This window comes from Talpa europaea (assembly GCF_964194135.1).
Source record: "Talpa europaea genome assembly, chromosome: 12".
NCBI classification, from domain to species: domain Eukaryota; kingdom Metazoa; phylum Chordata; class Mammalia; order Eulipotyphla; family Talpidae; genus Talpa; species Talpa europaea.
The window spans coordinates 7,990,651-8,009,769 of NC_140079.1; the positions used below are offsets into that span (position 1 = coordinate 7,990,651).

The 19,119-nt window shown below is 60.0% G+C and overlaps 2 protein-coding genes across 3 annotated transcripts; both read right to left on the reverse strand.

Annotated features, from left to right (window-relative positions):
• Window positions 1-357: 357 nt before the first annotated feature.
• On the reverse strand, window positions 358-1,163 carry TIMM13 (translocase of inner mitochondrial membrane 13). The gene is made up of 3 exons (XM_084250946.1): window positions 1,002-1,163; window positions 855-923; window positions 358-731 (listed from the first exon to the last, which is right to left on the reverse strand). The coding sequence occupies exons 1-3, from the start codon at window positions 1,119-1,121 to the stop codon at window positions 633-635; spliced, it is 288 nt and encodes a 95-aa protein (XP_084107072.1). The 5' UTR covers window positions 1,122-1,163; the 3' UTR covers window positions 358-632.
• Window positions 1,164-4,064: 2,901 nt separating this feature from the next.
• On the reverse strand, window positions 4,065-18,193 carry LMNB2 (lamin B2; the record flags this gene model as incomplete). 2 transcript variants are annotated; one of them, XM_084251244.1, is made up of 12 exons in its annotated part: window positions 4,065-4,106; window positions 4,705-4,818; window positions 5,007-5,126; window positions 5,527-5,634; window positions 5,705-5,993; window positions 6,285-6,505; window positions 6,830-6,955; window positions 7,034-7,204; window positions 9,315-9,440; window positions 9,682-9,838; window positions 11,498-11,634; window positions 17,918-18,193. In XM_084251244.1, 12 exons carry the CDS (start codon window positions 18,191-18,193, stop codon window positions 4,065-4,067), a joined length of 1,887 nt encoding a protein of 628 aa, XP_084107370.1. The 2 variants fall into 2 exon arrangements, with proteins under 2 accessions (XP_084107370.1, XP_084107369.1); XM_084251243.1 differs by having other exon boundaries at window positions 7,034-7,227; window positions 9,275-9,440.
• Window positions 18,194-19,119: the final 926 nt, after the last annotated feature.

Below are 19,119 nucleotides of genomic sequence, written 5' to 3' on the forward strand. Positions count from 1 at the left end.
CAGAGATGCAAAGGCAGCAGGAGCCGCGGCCAGTCCCAGAGGGGGAGTTCAGGTGGCGGGTGGGACATGGGGCTGCAAATGGTTTACTGAATATTTTGTTGCAATAAACACAGCCCCTGGTTCCTCACACGCTGGCTCTGTACCTCCATGTCAGAGAGAGGACCACCTACGCCAGGGGTCCAGAGCTGGGCAGAGGATGAGGGGCGGAAGAAAGAGGCTCAGTCAGATGAGCCCAGTTTCAAAGGACACCTCTTCCCAGATACCCCCTGCAGGGAAGACACGCAGGGTTCCGCTGCCCACCTGTCCTCCATAATTTATTTGCCCCGGGACTTCACAGCCCAGGTGGGGTATGAGCACAGTCCCCCGTCCCTCACCCATTCAATACCCAGGGTCTGAGGTTGACCTGGGCACACCAGGGGAGGTCCTGCCAGGCAGCTAGCACTTTTGAAAGTTCCAGGGCCTCCCAAGACCCAAGCTACGCTGGCTGGCAGGTCTGGGCGGCCGGCTGAATCACAACTGTCCCAGCAGTAGGGCACACCAAGGGCACACGCTGGTCCTCGCCTCACAACAGACATTTATGGAGATGAAACGGGGGTGTGGGGTGGGGGCAACTGCCGGAGGCGCTCCCGCGGTCACATGTTGGCTCGCTCCCGCTGCAGCCTCGAGTTGTAGGCGCGGGACACGGTGTTCCAGGCGTCCATGTAGCGGTCCATGCACATGGCGATGCACTTCTGCAGGCGGGGGCGCAGGCCAGGGGTCAGCCGGCCGGCGCCCCCAGCCCGGTCAGCGAGGCGCGCACGCGCGAGGGAGCCCGCCGCGACGCCCCGCGACTCCGTCGCCCCGGCGGGTCTCACCTGCTCCGAATTGTCCAGAGCGCCGCCCGGCTTCCCGATGCACTTCCGGAAGCACTTGTCCGTCATCCTCTGCGGGACGAGCGGGCGCTGAGCCGCCAGCCCGCCCGCGGCCCCCCGCCCGCGGCCCCCGCCCGCCCCGGCCCGCACCTGCAGCAGCTCCTGCGCATTGGCCACGGCGATCTGCACCTTCACCTGCTCCATGATGAGCCCCGGGTCCAGCTTGCCGCCCCCGGAGCCCCCGAAATCCGAGCCAAAGCCGCCCTCCATGGCTCCGCAAAGTCAACCGGACCGAGGCCGCACGCGCCGAGCCGTACCGGCCGGAAGCCGGGCGCCCGGGGCACCACGGGAGATGTAGGCGGGCGGCCGTGGGCGGGGCGGCGCGCGGACTACAACTCCCGCGAGGCCGCGGGCCCTGTGCGCATGCGCCCCGGAAGCGGGCCGGCTCCGCGGCCGTCGCGGGGAGGGGGTGCGGGGCGGCGCGAGCAGGGCCGTCTCCCCGCGCTCGGGCGCCGCCCCCGGGTGTCGCCGCAGTGGGAGCCGCGTGACCGGGAACCCGACCCAGACACGGGGGAGCGGGCGCCGCGGGGCCGGGGCCGGCCCTCCAGGAGCGGGCTGGGGCCGTCGGGCCGAGCAAGGCAGGCAGGACTCAAAACCAAAACGTTTATTGGAGCGTGTACAAAAGTTTCCAGTCATAAAACGCACATTACAAACCCCGGGGACGCGCCCGGCGTGCCACTCGCCGCCGGCCCCGGGGGACCCCCGCGCCCTCGGGATTCGCCGCACAAGCACAGCCGCCGCGAGGGTGGAAGCCGGGCTCCTCCGCACGAGGACGCCGGTGCGAGCGGGCGCGGCCGGGCCCGGGGAAGGCGACAGCGCCCGGGGGCGGGGCCGGCCTGCGCTTCGGGGACTCACGTGACGGGGCTTAAACAAAAGAATCCTTTCTACATTAAGTGGCTTAAAGTTAAGCATATTTAAGGACAAGTGCGAACTTTCCCAGACCACAGTCATTTCAACAATGAATTCTACTCTATGTTCCCGAATACTTCATTACCAACGGCCGTTGCCAACGGGCTCCCCAGTCCAGCTCCCCTGCCCCCCCAGTCAAGGGCACCCCGGTGCCTGGCCCACTTCCCAGCTCCACCCAAGACCTCAGCCAGGCCAACACGGATGAGGGCCAGTAGGAGAACCAGTTTTGAGGTGAGAACCATCATCTGCCAGAGGCACCCACTATCCATGCATCTGGGGACCTTGGGGACCTCAGGGTCCTGGGGGAGGGTGGGTCCCGCTCCCTTCGTGGGTCCACAAGCTCAGCCTGCAAAACTTCTTCAGCAAATCCTAGACCCCCCAATTCCAGACACAACTTTGATCCTCCAGAGTCCCAAAAATAATTTGAAGGGTGTGGCTGAAATCAGTGCAGACTTTCCAGGTCTCTGGGGTCACCAAGACCCACCTTTCCCAGTGCCTTGGCATCTGCTCTCCAGACCCTACGCAGTCCACATGGGTCCTACTATGCCAGGCTTAAAGGGAGACAGCAGGTAGCCACAAAAAGCACATCCCTGAAAGGGCCACACATGGGGGCAATGGCGCTTCACCAGAGCTGGCAACACTCAGGGTGCTCACCAGAAAGGTGGTGTGTCTACCCTTCTGGGAGGAGTTACTTTGGTAGAGCATTTCCCTCTAGGAGAAAAACAACTCAGGTCAGGAAAGAACCCAGAACTTAAAGCAAAGGGCTGCAGGCAGATCCTACATGCAGTGGCAGCAGCGTTTGTTGGCCATCGGCACTTTCGTGGCCTGGGGCTCAGATCTGACTCCTCACCATTTCCCAGGGAGAGGCGGACATTTGGGGGGGGGGGCAGGAAAGCAGGTGTGCTGTTCCTGGCCCAGGGTGACCCACAGAAGGCCAGAACTTGCTCGAGCTATGTGGGAGACAGCACACCTCCAAGGCTCAGTATTGCATCTTTAAGACTCGAGCTGCACTTTCTGAAGGAAGTTTGCCACGTGGGGGTTCAGAGATAGGCACCCCCCCACCCCCATACCGCCCCTCGGGACTGTCCTGGTGGCCCTGGTGTGAACCCTGACGTGGGATCCGGCAATCTGCATACTGACCAATGTAAAAAAATAAATATCCATTAAAAAAATAACTTCTGTGTATCTATGTGGAAGGAGGTGTAAACGGTAAGCTAATGCAAACGGGGATGTCAGGCGGCCAGAGCTGGGCTGTAAGGCCTAGAGCCATCCTATAGGATGATGGCACTGGCATGTCTGTCTGAGAAACATAATTTCAGCAAGAAACCTACAGATGAAAGCTACAATATGGATATATGCATGGGAGTATATATAGACAATGGGGAGGTCGCTCAGCCCCATGCACAAGGCACAGAGTTGGAAAACAGGGAGCCGGAGGGCTCTCCCGGAAGTCAGTCACTTTCCTCCTGCTGGGAGGACCTGGAGTGGCTGCCCGTGGACTGCTGTTCTGAAACTGGAGGCAGGTGCTTCTAAGGGTATCAGACTTGTCCTCTCGACATTTACCTGGGCGACGTCTTAGCATGGACCCGTCCGCTGCCCAGGCCACTGCCTCTCAGGCCCCGCGGTTCCTGTGGCTGGAGAAATGACCTGCGGAGAGTGCGGCCCAGCCCAGAGCGTCGTGGCGCATGGGCAGAGCAGGAATTGTGGCAAACAAGACCGTAAAAATCCCTGACTCCCAGGGGATCATTCCAAACGGATTCATGTTGTACGTAAAATTACGTAAATTTCTGGTTTACGGTTGGGTGAGCCACCAAAATTCCACGGGGATGCCCCTGCCTGCCACCAGGTTGGAACCAGATTCTAAATTTGGTTTTGAAAAAAGCTGACAGAAACAACCATTACAGTTTCACTCACGGTGTCACCTGGGGGCTCGGGACTGGCGTGGTGCCTATGGTGGGGGAGGGCGGAGGTCAGCCGCAGAGCCCAGCCAGGCCCTCCCACCTCCTGGCCATCAAGTTCCTGGGTCTTGAATTCAACCAAATGGTGAAATGGGCACCAAAAAACAGTCTTGACAGTGGTGATGGAGAGTCCGCGTCCACCACAAGTAGAGTAACAGACCCACCCCCGCCTCCTGGCGGTTTGCTTAAAAATTTTCTAGAAATATATCAAGGACTAAACAAAGCCAATGATATAAAAATAGTTTTCAGTGGCTCTGGGTAAAGACGTGTGATGAGGAAATTCCATTCACATCACGCGGCAGCCTCGAGAGGTGGTCCTGGGGTCCCCCTGGAAGGAAGGATGGCGCAGTCAGGTGAGGGTGTGTGCCCACTGAGTAGGCAGGTCGCTGGCGATACCCACCACCCTTGAGCAGGGAGGGGCTGAAGCTCAGGGCCAGTGGTTTCAGGCTCAACCGTCCCTGCCCCAGAACATTCCGTGTCGCCCTCACCTCTGCCCTGAGCCACACACCACATCACAACTTTGTTTCAGACTCCGGCCGTCTCATGACCCTCTACCAACGGGGTGGTTCCCAGGCTCTGGGTCTCCCGCCGGTCGCGGGGATCTCACAGTGGAGGAAATGTGAGGTCGGAATGGTGAGGAGAGCCTCCAGGGCGTGCCAGCGCCACCTCAAGATGGAACCTGCCTCCCGTCCCCCGCTCCCGGGGACCTCGGGCCAGCGACCCTGAGGGCCACACTAGGGACAAGAACCAGAGGCAGGGACAGCCGCCCCTGCCCACCTCTGGCTTCCACCTGGGGGCCCCGTGGTGGGGGTGGAAGGCCTGGGTGAGGCCAAGAACCACTCAGGGCCAGCTCTGTGTCTCGCTGCAGCACAAACATGGCGTACGAGAGCACACGTGTGCGTGCATGTGCAGCCCCGGGCGGCTACCTGTTGATGGAAAAGATCTTCCTCCCCGAATTCAGCTTCCTCCTCTTCCCCCTCCTCCCCGTTCTCCGTCTCCCGAGCCATGGCGGTCTGCTTCACGGTCCTCATGGCCACTTCCTGTGGAGACACAAGCCCCGGACGCTCGGGTGGCAGCCACGCAGCCACCGCAGTGCAGTGAGGGCAGGGCCCCAGTCCGCCGTCACCGGCCACAGGCTCATCCCAGGGCCAGGCCGGGGCTGCATTTGTTGGCCCTGCTGGCTGAAGCTCACCCCAGAGCTCCCACCCATCCGAGCCCAGGTACCCACCTCCCCATCGGCATTGACCAGGATGGTCCGGAAGCTCTCGCCCATGCCCCAGCTGTTCTGGCTCTTCCACACGAGTGTTGAGGGGGGGCTGTGAGCCACCCCTGCACCAGCCGCCCACACCTGGGGACAAAGAAGGGCCTTCAGCAATGGCTCTGGGTCCAGGGGCAAGTACCACGCAATCTCCCTCGATGCCCGGGCGCTCAACCCTTCTGGCCCTACTCGGTCCTGCCCAGGGATGACGGTCTCGGGCTATGGAGAGATGGAGGTGCGCAGTGGCCAAGAGCTCTCAGCAAGCGGGCCAAGATGGGATCTGGAGCCCCTGGCTCTTGGGTCCGTGGGCACACCACCTCTACTCAATGCCCACCTGTTCAGATGGCCCGGATCCACCTCCACCGTGGGACCCCGCCACTGCCACACTGGTCACCGTGACCAGACGGCAGGTGGCTGCTCTCAGAGCTGGGCCACAGACCACCACCCCACCCTCCCACGGGGGCCAACCTGCCTTTCAGCTGCCACCTACCGTGACGGTCTGACCAGCCCGTAGCACATACTTGGGCGTGAACTTGTAGGCGATCTCCTCCCCTTCCACCAGCTGCCTCTTGATCTTCCAGTTACCGAGGGACTGATCCTGGCAGGGAGACAGACGCCTGACGCACAGCTCTAGATGGCCCCCCAGGGCCTCCCTTGCTGGGTCTCACCTTGTCTGAGTTGTTCTTGAGCTGCACAAACTTGCCCTCCAGGTCGATGTCCTCGATGCTGACACTGCCTGACGCCGAGGCCTGCTGGGCCAGGTGGAAGCTGCTGCTGGTGCTGGTGCTGCTGCCGGAGCCGATGCCACTGGAGCCCGTGCCTGGGGGCTCCTCTGCCTCCAGCCGCTTTCGCTTGCCACGGCCCGAGCGCCCAGCTGTGGACACGCTGCTGCCGCTGCTGCTTGAAGTGGCCCGAGAGATGGTCACCCGAGATGAGGGACTGGGGGACAGTTTCAGCCTGTCGGAGGAGAGGGTAGCTGTTGACAGGAGCCCAGAGCCGGCTGGCCAAGCCCTGACTGGGAAAGCGGGCCCAGGACAGGTGGGCGGGGCAGCGCAGGGTCCACAGACAGCAGCAGTCCTGCTGGGCCTAGCCCTCACCCTGCCCCTCCTCTCCACACCTCTTCTTCTGGCGCCACCCCTACTGCCCCCCAGGTTCCTTTCTCACCCCTCCCTACCCACCACCTCTCTTGCTCCCTCACCTCGCCGCGCCTCCTCACCCCTCTGGGGAGGGGGCTCCCCCAAGACCCACCTCTCCTCCTCGCCCTCCAGGAGCTTGCGGTACGCATTGATCTCCATGTCCAGGGCCAGCTTGACGTCCAGCAGCTCCTGGTACTCAGCCAGCTGCTGCTGCATCACGTCCCGCATCTCGGTCATCTCCCTCTCCTTGGCGTCCAGCATCTTTCGGAATTTGTCCCGCTCCCCAGCCATGGCCTCCTCTAACTCTCGGATCCGGTCCTCCGCGGCACTGGCCTGGGAGGCGAGGGGAGGTTGGCCAGGTCAGCTCAGCTCAGGCTGGGCCCAGAGAAAAGCCCCCGGACTGGGGCCTCTTTCCTGTTTCCTAGGACTGCACACATATGACAGCAAGGGGAGGGGTACCTGGGCGGGGGCCAGGGACCAGGCCTGAGACAGCCAGGGGTTCAGCAGCCAGGTGGCAGCGGCCAAAGTGCTCCACTACGAGCACAGGGGACAAGACACCGCAGGGCACCACTGGGCGCCAGAGTAGAGGCAGCCCACCACCCCCACTGGGCCACTGGGCCACAGGGCCCAGGGGTCCCCAGGGCCCTCATGAGTCACCTGCTTCTGGAGCCCAGAGAGCTGGTAGCTAAGGGACTCAAGCCGCATGTGGGCTTCCTTCAGTTCCTCCCGGGCAGCACTGGCCGCTTTGTCGTTCTGGTCAGAGCTCAGCTTGGCGTGGTCCAACTGAGAAGAGATAGGCGGATGGTGAGGGGCCAGTGCCAGGGAGGAGGCCACCCAATGTCCCACCTGCCCGAGCCACACCTTGGTCTGGTAGGTCTGTTCCAGTTCCAACTTGTAGAGCCGCACTTGCTCGTCGTGCTGGCCACGCAGCTCTTCCAGGGCCTGCGCCATCTTGAAGTCATACTCCTGCTGCCGGCTGCTGTCCACCTCCACCAGGCGACGCTCGTGCCGCCGCCGCGTCTCCCGCACCTCCTGTCGACGGTCACAGTGACTTGCTCAGCAGGGCTACCCGAGGCAGCAGCAGGCGAGTGTGGGGAGCCAGGGTGACTGAGCCCTGTCCTGGCCACCAGTGTTCTTCACCCAAGCACAAGGCCCAAACCAGGACTCAAAATCTTCCAAACGATGACCTCTGGGACTTTACTTACCCCGTCACAATTATTGACTGATATTTGTACAACTCACAACCACTAGAGTGGACACAGGTCAAAGGTCCCCCAGCAAATGAAGGGAAAAATAAAACATGTCTATCCACATAGTGTGGTATATTACACAGCCATGAAAAGGCTGCTTGGTCCACACGGTGAGTCCACTGACGTGAGATGTTCCGAACAGGCACAGCCACAGACTGCACGTCAGCCCATGGTAGCGTGCTGGGGAGACTGTGACAGGAGTGACTACTGCTAGGAACAGAATTTCTTCGGGTGATAGAATGTTTGGGAATTGGACAGAGGTGGTGGTTGCACAACCTTATTAATGTACTAAGTGCCATAAAACTGTATGCTTTTATTTTTTTTTTTAAAGATTTTATTTTATTTTATTTTATTTATGGGACCCTCGCCGGCGGCCGGGGAACGAACAGGTACTGCAGAGGCTGTGGGCAGCCTCGCAACCCAGCGCTCAACCGCTGCGCCACCAGGGAGGCCCCAAACTGTATGCTTTTAAATAGTTAGTTTTTAATCTCACTTAGGAAAAACCGAGATAGGAAAAAAACCCAGAATGCTAATAGGAACAAGGTTTCTTTTCGGATAATGCTCTGAATGCGGCGGTACGCAGAATGAGTGAGGGCTGTGAATATATTAACTCACTCTAAACTCACTCATACGGCACGGGAACACATATGTCAAAGTCCACCCCAGGTGCCCAGGGCCTGCAAGACTCAAGGGGCAGCAGAAACCAGTTCTGGGACACCAGCGTGGGCTGCGACAGTGACACCTGGTTAAACCGGCCCTGGAGGCCTGGCCCACCCATGCCCCTGCCCCCTTGTCAGCAGGTGCCAGTGGACCAGCTCAGCTGTCACTGCTCTTGGACAGACCTGGGGCTCTAGGAGAGCAAGTGCCAAGGCCCCGGACCTGGTCACGTGTTGCCATGGCAGGGGTTTGTAAAAACAAAGAACTGGTGAACCTCATGGCCCTGGGGGCGGGGGGGGGGGGGGGGCTGCCAAGCCCCACCACCAGAACACCCACCTTCTTCATGGTGTCCCCCACAGCTCTCTGCCAGGGCCTCCTTGTGGTTCTCTTTACAGATTCTTGCCGAAAGCTCCTCAAAGTCCACCTCAGAGGCCCCCTCCGGGGTCTCTGCACAGTTCCCTCCACAATCCCCCTCACAGGCTCCTTCAAGGGTCCCCTGACACGTTCTCCCATGGATGCCTTTACAGGTGTGGACTCAGCTCCCATCTCAGCACTCCTGGCCTTCCCTCCAGCTTCCCTCTGGGCTCCCCGTGCAGCCCCCGAGGCCCAGGAGGGGACCGGCTGGAGCACAAGGGCGCTCCTCAGTCGCATGGGCATCCTTCCTGCTCGCAGGCTCCCGGGCAGTGGCTGCAGGGACTGGGGGACCCCCAGGGTTCCGCTCTGGGCCCTGACAACACAATGGGCTCTGTGATGATGTGGGAGGAACCACAAGCCAGAGATGGGGGGTCCATCTGGACCCCTCTTTTTGACAGGGACATCTGTAGTGGGATGAATGGTGCCCCCCCCCCAAAAGGTGTGCCTACATCCTAACCCTGAGTGGAACTGTTGAAAACAGGGACTTCACAGATCTGAAGGGTCTGGAGATAAGAGCTGCCTGGATGACTGGGGTGGGCCCTGAACCCCACGTGAAGTGTCCTTGTAAGAGGCAGGAGAGAGGAGAGAGGGAGGACACCAGCGTGTCGGCAGAGACCGGATGATGTAGCCATGCACCCAGGATGCCCGGGGCTCCCAGCGCTGAAGGGCCAGCAGCCCCTGCAACACTCTGACTTTGGACTCCCAGCCCTAGAGCTGGGAGGACAGAGCCCTGTTGCTGAAGGTCCCTGCGTGTGTGACTTGTGACAGCCGCCCCAGGCACGCGGGCCTATCCAGGCTGGAGGTGGACCACATGGGCTCACCTCCTCAAAGACGCTCTTTCGGAAGTCCAGCTCCTCCTGCAGGCTCTGACAGCGGTTCTCCAGGTCCACGCGCATTAGCGTCTCCTTCTCCAGCTGCTTCTTGGCCACTGCATGGCCATCCTCTGCCTAGGAGGCAGGACAGGCTGAGAGGACAACCTCCTGCTGGACCCCTGTGGCTCCTCGGGGCCACGGGAGCCCCCTGAATAGACAAACTCCAAAGAGGGGTGTCTACTACATATGGGGCCTACGGGTCAGACACTGAACCCCAGGCAGCTCACACCTGCCAGAACCCCCTCAGCCGCCCCAGCCCTGCAGCTGCACGTGCCCGTCACCACAGAGCTCATCCCCACCGAGGCCCACTTCCTACCTTGGCCAGCTGGGCCCGGAGCTCAGCCACCTCGTTCTCCAGGCTGCGCTTGTCACTGAGTGCGGCGGCCAGCTCTGCCTCACTCCGGTGGAACAGGGACTCCAGGTCCTTCACACGGCCCTGGGCCACAGTGAGTTCTCCCTCCCTCTTCTTGGAGCTGGAAGTCAAAAGCGGAAGTTAGTGGGGAGTGGCCCTCGAGTGCAGGCAGCTCCCCTCGGTAATGAGGCCTGGGCTGTGGGTTCAAAACTCCATGTAGGGGGGCTGGTAGCGCAGCGGTTGAGCGCTGGGTTGCGAAGCTGCCCGCAGCCTCTACAGCACCGGTTCGATCCCTGGCCGCCGGCGATGGTCCCACATGGCGTGCAGACCTCTCCTGCCGCTCGCTGCTTCCCTCAGCAGTGTTTCATCAGTCTGCCTGTTCTGCTCCCCACTCTGGCTCTGGTGAATTCTTTCACCCTCCCGCACTTCTGACTGTACCCAGTGCTTGCATAAATAAATAAATAAATCTTTAAAAAAAAAAAAAAAAAACCTCATGTAAGGGGAGACACTACAGGTACTACAGGAGGTTGAGAAGCATCACAGGCCCCACCCATTCAATACCAGGAGCACCCCAGTGACACCAGAGATGTCCCCAGATACTGCCACTCTCCCTGGAGGCAGGGGAGCCTGAGTTGAGATACACTGGGGGGGGGGGGGTTGTCCTGTTCCTGTGAAGGGGGGGCGTAGTGCGCAAGGTCCAGTCACTTGAGTCACAAGGCTGGTGGTGTTACCAGCAGCCCTCAGGACCCTGTTCTGTGTGGCAGTGGCCTCCAGGAAGGGCCCGGCTTCCCAGGAGCCCAGGTTCTTGAGCTGAAGCCACACAATGCTGGCTGTTCCACTCCCGGGGGAGGGGGCTAAGCCCCACATTCCTGGAGGAAATTTGCAGGGGCTTGGGGACACTGGACTTGTTCCTTGGCTGCCAGCTTTGTGGAGAAGGCATCTTCCCAGCACACACACTGCAAACACCTCTGCCTTGTGAAGAAGTCTCTCAGGCGCAGATAGCAGGGGCTGTGTCAGAATGACAGACGCCGAAGCAGAGAAGGGGCCATGCGGGGGCAGGACCCCGAGCAGGGCACAGGTGCTCCTGCAGGGTGGCCCTGGAACGCAAAGCTCGGGAGGGAGCCCCGGCCATTCTCCTGGGAGAAGAGCACGGGGCAGGGGACGGGGTGGGGGTGGGGGGGAGTTCAAGCCTGGGCAGCTGGACCAGTCAGGACAGCATTGCTCACCCACCACCCAAGGGTCAGGAAATGTGGAAAACTCAACAACTCTAAGTTTGGGTGGTAAAGAAACAGTCCACAGCGACTGTGAGGCTCATGGAGATTTGTTTTTCTCTTTGATTTTGGAATTCCTTTAATCTTCTCCAAGAAGCACGCATTCTTTTGTAGTTCAAATCTGTTTCGAGTGAACGGGATGATCTATAGTCTGCCGGGCTGCTTCTGAAATGTGCAGGTGGCCTGTGTTGCTTTATCAAAGGCCGGCTGACTGGGGGTCTACCTGGCGCTCTGCTCTGCGCCACGGGAGGCATGAAGGCTACACGCTAGGAATCCAACAACAGCACATTCTGGAGAAGGTAAAATCAGTGAAAGGACCCGTGGCTTCCAGGAAAGGGGAAGGGGACCGAGCACGCACTATTCTGTGTGACGCTTCTATGGGGGATTCGCGCCATGAAACATTTGTCCAAACCCCACTTAGATGGACACAGGCCCTGAAGGCCAGGTGGTCCCTGCCACACAGAGGGTGAAGGTCCCCACCCTGCACATGCCCCCCAGCTGCAGCCCACCTTTTGTTGGTCTCGTCGAGATCAGCTCTCAGCTTCCCGATTTCGATCTGTAGCCGGGCACGTTCTCGGGCCGTCTCGTCCAGCACCCTGCGGGCATCGGCTAGCTCCGACTCATACAGCGTCTTGATGCCACTCACCTGAGGGACAGCAAGGCCCAGGTGAAGCCCCTTCCCTACCCGAGGCAGACGGCAGGTGGGCCGAGACTGCCTGCTCCAGACACGGCCCTACAGCCAGCTCACCAGGTCGGAGAAAATCAGCAAAACCAACACACCCCCAGCAGCTCCCTGACCAGCACAAATTCTGGGGCCCCAAATTCTGGGGCCACGCAGCCTGCCTGACCGGTCCATGTTCCTTCTCCCCCACCCAGAGAACAAGTGTACAACTCATTGTCACCAGCCTTCTGGCCCCGCCCCACCCCCACGTTTAGGCACACAGGGCCACTCACATGTGTATGGAACCAAATATTTGGGGCCAAACCAGGACGGTAAGATGCTACCTCGCCCGCTAGGGTGGCTGGGAGCAAAAAGACCAACAAGTGGCAGCCAGGACGTGGAGAAACCAGCACGTCCACACCCAGCTGGCAGGGGTGTTGGACACCAGCAATTCCACTCCTAGGTGTCTACCAGGAAAATGAACCCATGTTACACCAAACTGCACACACATGTTCACAGCACGAACACAACAGCCACAAGGTAGAACACACGTGTCCACTCATACATGGTGGAGCATGACTCGGCCCCAAAAAGAAGTAAACGCTCAACACACACACCACACGGAGGGACCTTCAACAAAACAGTGTGAAATGTCCAGCACAGGCACGTCCACAGACAGAGGGTGCGCAGTGCCAGGGGTCGAGGTGGGGATGGGAGTGACCACCAGTGGGGACGGGGGTTCTTTCCGGGGTGATAGAATGTTCTGTGAATGTCCATGTGTCTGTGAATATACTAAAGCCACTGACTGTGAACTTTAAAGAGGTGCACAGATGGACAACTGCTAAGAAGATGCCATTTGGTGGGGTGAACAACTAATCAGGTTTGCCTGGCCAAAGGGGTCTCCTGGATGTGGGACTTTTGAGGGTTAAAATGAGAACGCACCATGTCAGTCTGGACAAGGAGGTGGGGTCCAATGGTCAGAGACTACCAGCCCCCATACCGTGGCTGTCCCACCCCAATCCAGGTGCTCTCGGTCATTCATCCCACAGGCTAGTGAGATGTGGGCTCCAGCCCCACTCCAGGTGGGGAACCAAGGCGCGTAACAGTCAACTGCCTTCCCGTCAAGGTCTGGGGCAATTCAGAAATGGGGGCACACAGTGGTGGGGGGATGGGGAACAGACGAAAAACAAACCTCCTCCTGCATCCTAGTGGCCCCTTCGATCCTTCCCCTGGGAGGCACAGGAAGGGCCCGCCCTCAGAGGTGGTCACCTCAGGCCACACCCTCCATGTCCACTTTCTGGGGACTGACTTCTGGAATAAACCCTAAAGCAGCAAGCCAGCTCCATACTCCCAAGATAGCTGGGTGCCTCTGTTCACGCACATGTCTTTGCTCTCTTTCCTACCATCTCGCCTTCCACTAAGTCCAAGGGAGGGTCTAGAAGCCTGACAGAAAGCCCAGACAGGCTCTCCTGCCCTGCCTCCCCGCCTCCCCAAGCCGCACACGTCCTGGGGCACCGTCTCTGGCAAGAGGGCCCGGGATGGACTGACCCACCAAGGGACCCAGGCCAGGTCGGTGCTACATTGGACAGGGCCGAAGGGAGCTCAGTAATCCCGACACTGTTTGGAAACTTTTGATATTTCAGCCCCTGCAGATTTTTTGTGTGTAAATTTGTATTTTTAAAAGATTCCACTAAAATATTATTCATCCCATCACCCCAGCCGGATACAGTCAACAGTGAACAGGACATTGTCCAGAGCTCCTGCCCCCGCCCCCTGCCCCCTGCCCAGGCACCGCGAGTAAGCAACATCTGGGAAACTGAGGAACCGGAATAAGGTCTGTGTAAGCTTACAAGGGCGTGTCCACACTGGTAAAGATGCTCACGGGACACCGTACGACCGCCAAGCCTCTCTAAAACTGGCCTAAAAACTAAAGCCAGGCCTCGGCGCAGCGGGTTGAGCACAGAGCTGTGAAGCTGTCCGTAGCCTCTGCAGCGTAGGTTCAATTCCCGCCCGGCCAGGGAGATACCCACATGGTGCGGCAGACCTCTCCTGTCTCGCCTGCTGCTCCCTTCAGCAGCATATTTCGGACAATCTGCCTGTTCTGCTCCCTGATCCGTCTCTGGTGAATTATCTCACCCTCCCCTGCCTCTGGCCTGTGCCCCAGCTCTTACATAACTGAAAATCTTTTAAGAAATAAATAAAAATAAAAACTAAGGCCAAGTAACACCACTGGGTTCATGTCTCCACGACTGAAATTTGGGGTCCCCATTAGGCTCTGCCCAGACCTGGATACTGGCTGGCTCAAGGGCCACCTGCCTGGCCACCACAGGTGTCTGGGCTGGAGCTCAAGGTTGGGCTCCTCTGTACACGCACACTCGTGTGTTTATCTGAAGAGGCAATTCTCTATAGTCAGCTCCGCAGACTCAGCTCCACAGTCCAAACTCCAGCCCTCTGCCCTATGCTTGTCCTGCCCCCGTCCAGAATGGCTTTTATGCTTTTTTAAACAGCCAGAGGACAGAGGGAGAATTAAGGAAAAGAAAAAGGTATTTTGTGACACGGGAAAATTCTAGGAAATTCCAGTTCCAGTGCATACAAATCAGGCATCACTGGCAGCTGTCCCAACACCCAGCCCATGGAGGAGTCAGGAGTTCGATGGTCCCGCACCACTAGGGACAGGCAGGCCCGCGGACACCAGCCCTCTCCAGAACACATGTGCTGACCCTGGTCTACGGCAGGACACAGGCAGCAGACCGCACAAAGGCTCTTTCAGACCATGGAACAGGTGGTGTCCCGGCAGGCCCAGCTGCCCGGCACCTGTGCCCTCACTCACACCACCACAGGGAGGCTGGGACTGTCTTCATGGCGACCTGCGAGGGCCAGGCACGGGATCCCAACAAGTGTCAACACGTGTTGGCCTTGGCAGGGGGAGCCTTTTCTTTGGGGGGAGGGTGGCGGAGGAGGATGCAGCAGGTGAGGACTTGGCTGCATCCCCAAAATCATTTTATAAAATCACCCTGGGCTGAGAAGCACAGCTCACCCTCACCCTCAAGTTCCTGGTCTAGTCCCTCCTCCCTGCAGCACCTGGGGAGCCCCCTACCCCAGCAGAACAGGGCGCTTGGGCCAGGAGGGAAAGAAAGCAAAACCAAGATTCTCTCCTGGAGGACTTAACTCCTGGTGTGTGTGTGGGGGGGGGGGGGTTTCCCTGGAGATACCTCCCCTCCTCCCGTCTCTCCTGCTCGCACCCATGATCTTTCTCAAAAGGAAATCTGGCCAGCTCCTACCCTGCTGCTTTCCCAAAGCCACCCCCACAGTGACACCTGCAGCACTGACCGCCCTGCCAAGGGGTACCAATGGCATCCTTGTAAGTGGGGGCGGGGCATGTGGATGGGAAAGGCCGACACCACCGACCTCACGGGGGATGGGGGACCAGTGGAGCAAACTTGCCTTTTACCTGGTGTCCCGGAAGTCTTGGATGGACTGCCAGTGTGTGGCCCTTTATTTATTTATTTTTTTTGAAGATTTATTTTATTTATTTATACAAGTACTGGGTACAGTCAGAAGTGCAGGAAAGTGAGAGAATTCACCAGAGCCAGAGCGGGGAGCAGAACAGGCAGAATGACGAAATACACTGCTGAGGGGAGCAGTGGGCGCGGCAGGAGAGGTCTGCACGCCATGTGGGACCCTCACCAGTGGGCGGGGATCGAACAGGCGCTACAGAGGCTGCGGGCAGCTTCGCAGCCCAGCGCTCAACCACTGCGCCACCAGGGGAGGCCCACCTTTATACTATTTTTAAGTGGCACCTTCAAAGGGTTCCTCAACCTTGGCACTAATGGCATTCAGGGTCCCCATCACTCTGTGGGAGGCCGTCCTGGGCACCGTGGGGTGCTAAGCAGCATCCCTCGCCCCCACTCATAATACCCACCCAGCCTAACACCCCATTTGTCCCCAGACATTGCCCCCAGGGCAGATTCCGCAGGTGAGAACCTGCAGTACAAAGAGCACAGGACACCCATGTCCCTTAGCAGGCCACGGCCCAGCCCCTCCCACACCACCCGCTCCGGCCTGAGACCCACCTTGCCTGCCCGTCAAGTCTGGGCCCCTGGGTGGCTTAAGGTCATCTCCATGCCAGTCCCCCAAAACAGCCTCATCCACTGCTCCAGGTCCTCTCTCCCCACCGAACCTTAGGACAGCATTTCTCACCCCACCCGCCCAAGCAGCCCGGATCCCCCCAGCTCCCACTCTGAACACACCCAGGGACAGTCATGGTTGGGTGGCAGCCAAGTGGGGCAAGTACCCCCACGAGTTAGCCCAGCTGACCAACAAGCCCTAGCTGGGAAAGAAACAACCCTGCAGCCCACACAGAGGGAGCTCAGTGGCTGGGGCTCCCGGCATCTGCTCCGGGGGCCCATGGGACCCAGCACCCCCAAAGGTTGCAGTGGAGGTTTACCCCATTTGCAGGTGGCCCAAGGGAGGCCCATGTATGACCAGGAGCCAGACAAGGTGGCCCTGCTCTGCTCTGGGTGGGCCATTCCAGCCCCACGGCACAGATGACAAAACAAACTTCCACGGCCACGCAGCTGGAACGCAGAGTGTCACTCCCCTGCCAACCGTGGCCGGGCCGCTGACCAGGTCGACCTCCTGCCCGAACACCCAAGTCCACTCTCTCAGCTGGCCAGTCCTGGCCCCTGCTGAAGAGAACCCTCAGAGCTCATCCTGGATTCGAACAAAAGCAAGACTATCCTGGCCCCGCAAGCAAGCCCACAGGGGCCGGCCAGCTACAACGACTTCCACTTCACAGAGGAGGCAGAGACCCAGAGGCCAGTGGCCTGCCCGAGACGGCACAGAAGGAGGGTGACACCACCCCAGCGCTTACCCACGTTCACACAGCTACCGTGGGTCAGCACCCGACTCCTGTGGCCCACAGGGGGTACCCCACTCACATGTGGGGAGTACTCCCCTTCTCCCCTTCCCAGAGGGCATGTCTCTGGATCTGGGGATCCCCAAAAAGAGAAAAGAGCATGGGTATACTTAGGTCCCTACCAGGGACCCCCAGACACTGGCCCTCCCCTCTCCTAGGCCGGTGGGGCGCATCCACCCTCTCCTGTGTCTGAAGGGAAGTCCTCCGCCCACCCCATATCCCAGACTTCTGTTGGATCCACAAGACCTCAGGTCACCCCCCCTAGGTGGGGCTACAAGGCTCCCACCCACCAGCCAACATGGCCCAAGGTCCACCCCAAGGCCTTCCAAAATCTCCCCTCCCCTGGGACTCCCCCACCCCCTGCCCAGGGCCAGATAGCCCAGAGCCTAATGCCTACCCCCCACCCCCTGTCCCCAAACTCCTCAGGACTCATCATGCGACTTGTACAAAATTCCAGAAAACTGGCACCCCAGAGACCCTGTAAGACCCTCCTCTTTCCAGAGACTGAGATTCCCAGACACCCAGCCAGAGAACCATCCCCCCACAACTTTCTCCCCCACCACTCCCACACCCAAACCCATCCCCAGAGAATTCCTCACAATTCCTGTCAGCCCCAGATCAGAGGGGCAGGCAAGCTTCAGCCTGCACCCCAAACTCGGGGCCCCCTAACTTCCTCGGACCCCTTGATGAGCAGGGTTGTCCCATCGCCATCGGGGGTTTATGGGCCCCAAGATACACTGGGGATCCCTCCGAGCAAGGGGCCCGCCCAGTCTGCATCTCGGCTTAAGGGCACCTCTGAAATCCCTCGAGGGCTCTCAGGAGATCTCCCGGGATCCCTCGGTGGGCGGGGCGCACCAGCCGCCTCTCGCAGGGAAAACCCCAAACTATGGTACTGCCCCGGTGTGCAAGATGCACCCCACACTCCAGAGTCCCCTGAGGACCCTTTAACGGTTGCGGGCTTGATGCAGCCCCCACCTTTAGACAAGGAAACACCCCAAACTCCTGGGAACCCCACAGTGGACAGCGCCCCCAGCCTTCACTCAGGGTTCCAATCGGCCCTTTCTCCCGGCCGGGGAGCCCAGAAACCCGTGGAGAGCCTCTCGGTAGACCCTCACGCCTCAACCACCCCCTCAAGAGGGGACCCCAAGCCCCGTGGGGATCCCTCGGTGGTCGGGGCCCGCCAGAGCGTGCACCCCTCTCTCAGGGCCCGCAACGCCCCGGGGCTCCTCAGCGGACAGGGCCCGCCCAGCGCGAACCCCTCGCCGCGGGCCCCGCACACCCCGGGGACCCCGCGGGGCCACCCCGGCTCGTTCCCGCGGCCGGGCCCCCAGCCCCCCGGCCGCCGCCTACCTCGCGCGTGGTCACCTCCTCGTGCTCGGAGATCTTGAGCAGCAGCCGATCGTTCTCGAGCTCGAGCGCGCGGACCCGGTCGATGTAGTGCGCCAGGCGGTCATTGAGCTCGCGGAGCTCTTCCTTCTCCTGCAGCCGCGACAGGCGCGTGGGCGACAGCGGCGTGGCGGGCCCGCCCGCGCGGCCGGGCAGCGGCGTGGCCATGGCAGCGGCGGCGGCGGCGGCTGCAGCTCGAGGCCTGCGCGGCTCGGGACGGCGGCCGCTCGGCGGGCTCATTCAATCCGCGCCGCCGTTCAAGATGGCGCCGCCGCCCGCCCGCCGCCTGCCGCCGCGGGGCTGCCTGGAACTTGTAGTCCGGCGGGCCGCGCGGGGCACCCCGGGAGTTGTAGTCCCCGCCCCTTCGCCACTCTACGTTGCTCGGCTCCAGGGAGGGGCAGCATCGCCGGCCCAACCGCCTGGCGTCAGAACAACTCAGCCACTCTGTGACACCGGGCTGCTTCCCCCAGCTGTGTCGCCTCCTTCCCCCCCTTATTAGAAATAAAGGTGGTGAAGGAACCTCAAAAACATGTTGATCCAACAAGCCACATAGAGTGTGTGATTTCACTTACATGGAATGTCCAGAACAGGAAAATTTATAGAGCCGGATTTCTCCCAAGGTGTAAACGACATCACTGGGCCTTTTGCTCGCACCCAGTAAAACAAACTGCACCAGGAGTATGTCCTTACACAAAAGAGTTTATTGGAAATGGCCATCAAGGGAGTCAGCAGGATAGGCACCCCCCAAAAATCTAGCTCCTGGAATGGCAGGAGCTCAGTGATTACACAATGCAAGGGGAGAAGGAATGTGAGGGAAGTGTGGGGCTTCTCATTTCCAGGTCGGAGGAGGAGGTGCAGGCGGTCTAGACAGCAGGAGGGGGGGGGTAACTTTCCCAGTAGGGTGTTTTCTCAGCAATCAGTAGATGTTTGTTTCCGATGCCCCTCGAATGCAGTTCGTACCAGTTAATAGTTCATCAGGAGGACAGTGTAGGGAAGAGAGGGTACAAGGATTAGAGTTTAATTTCACTTATTCCGAATTTTTAGTCTAGGGGATCTGGTCACAGGGTGTTAAGCAGTACGTACGCAGGGCTTGGCTCTCCCCCACCCCCCTCAATCCCACATCCGCACGCTTGATGCCAGTAGCATCAGCACCTGCCTCCAATCCA

Coding starts and splice junctions, on each gene's coding strand:
- TIMM13 (XM_084250946.1), bottom strand. CDS start 1,121: ATGGAGGGCGGCTTTGGCTCGGATTTCGGGGGCTCCGGGGGCGGCAAG. Junction 924..1,001: donor ATGCGCAGGAGCTGCTGCAG/GTGCGGGCCGGG, acceptor CTCGTCCCGCAG/AGGATGACGGACAAGTGCTT. Junction 732..854: donor CTCTGGACAATTCGGAGCAG/GTGAGACCCGCC, acceptor CCCCGCCTGCAG/AAGTGCATCGCCATGTGCAT.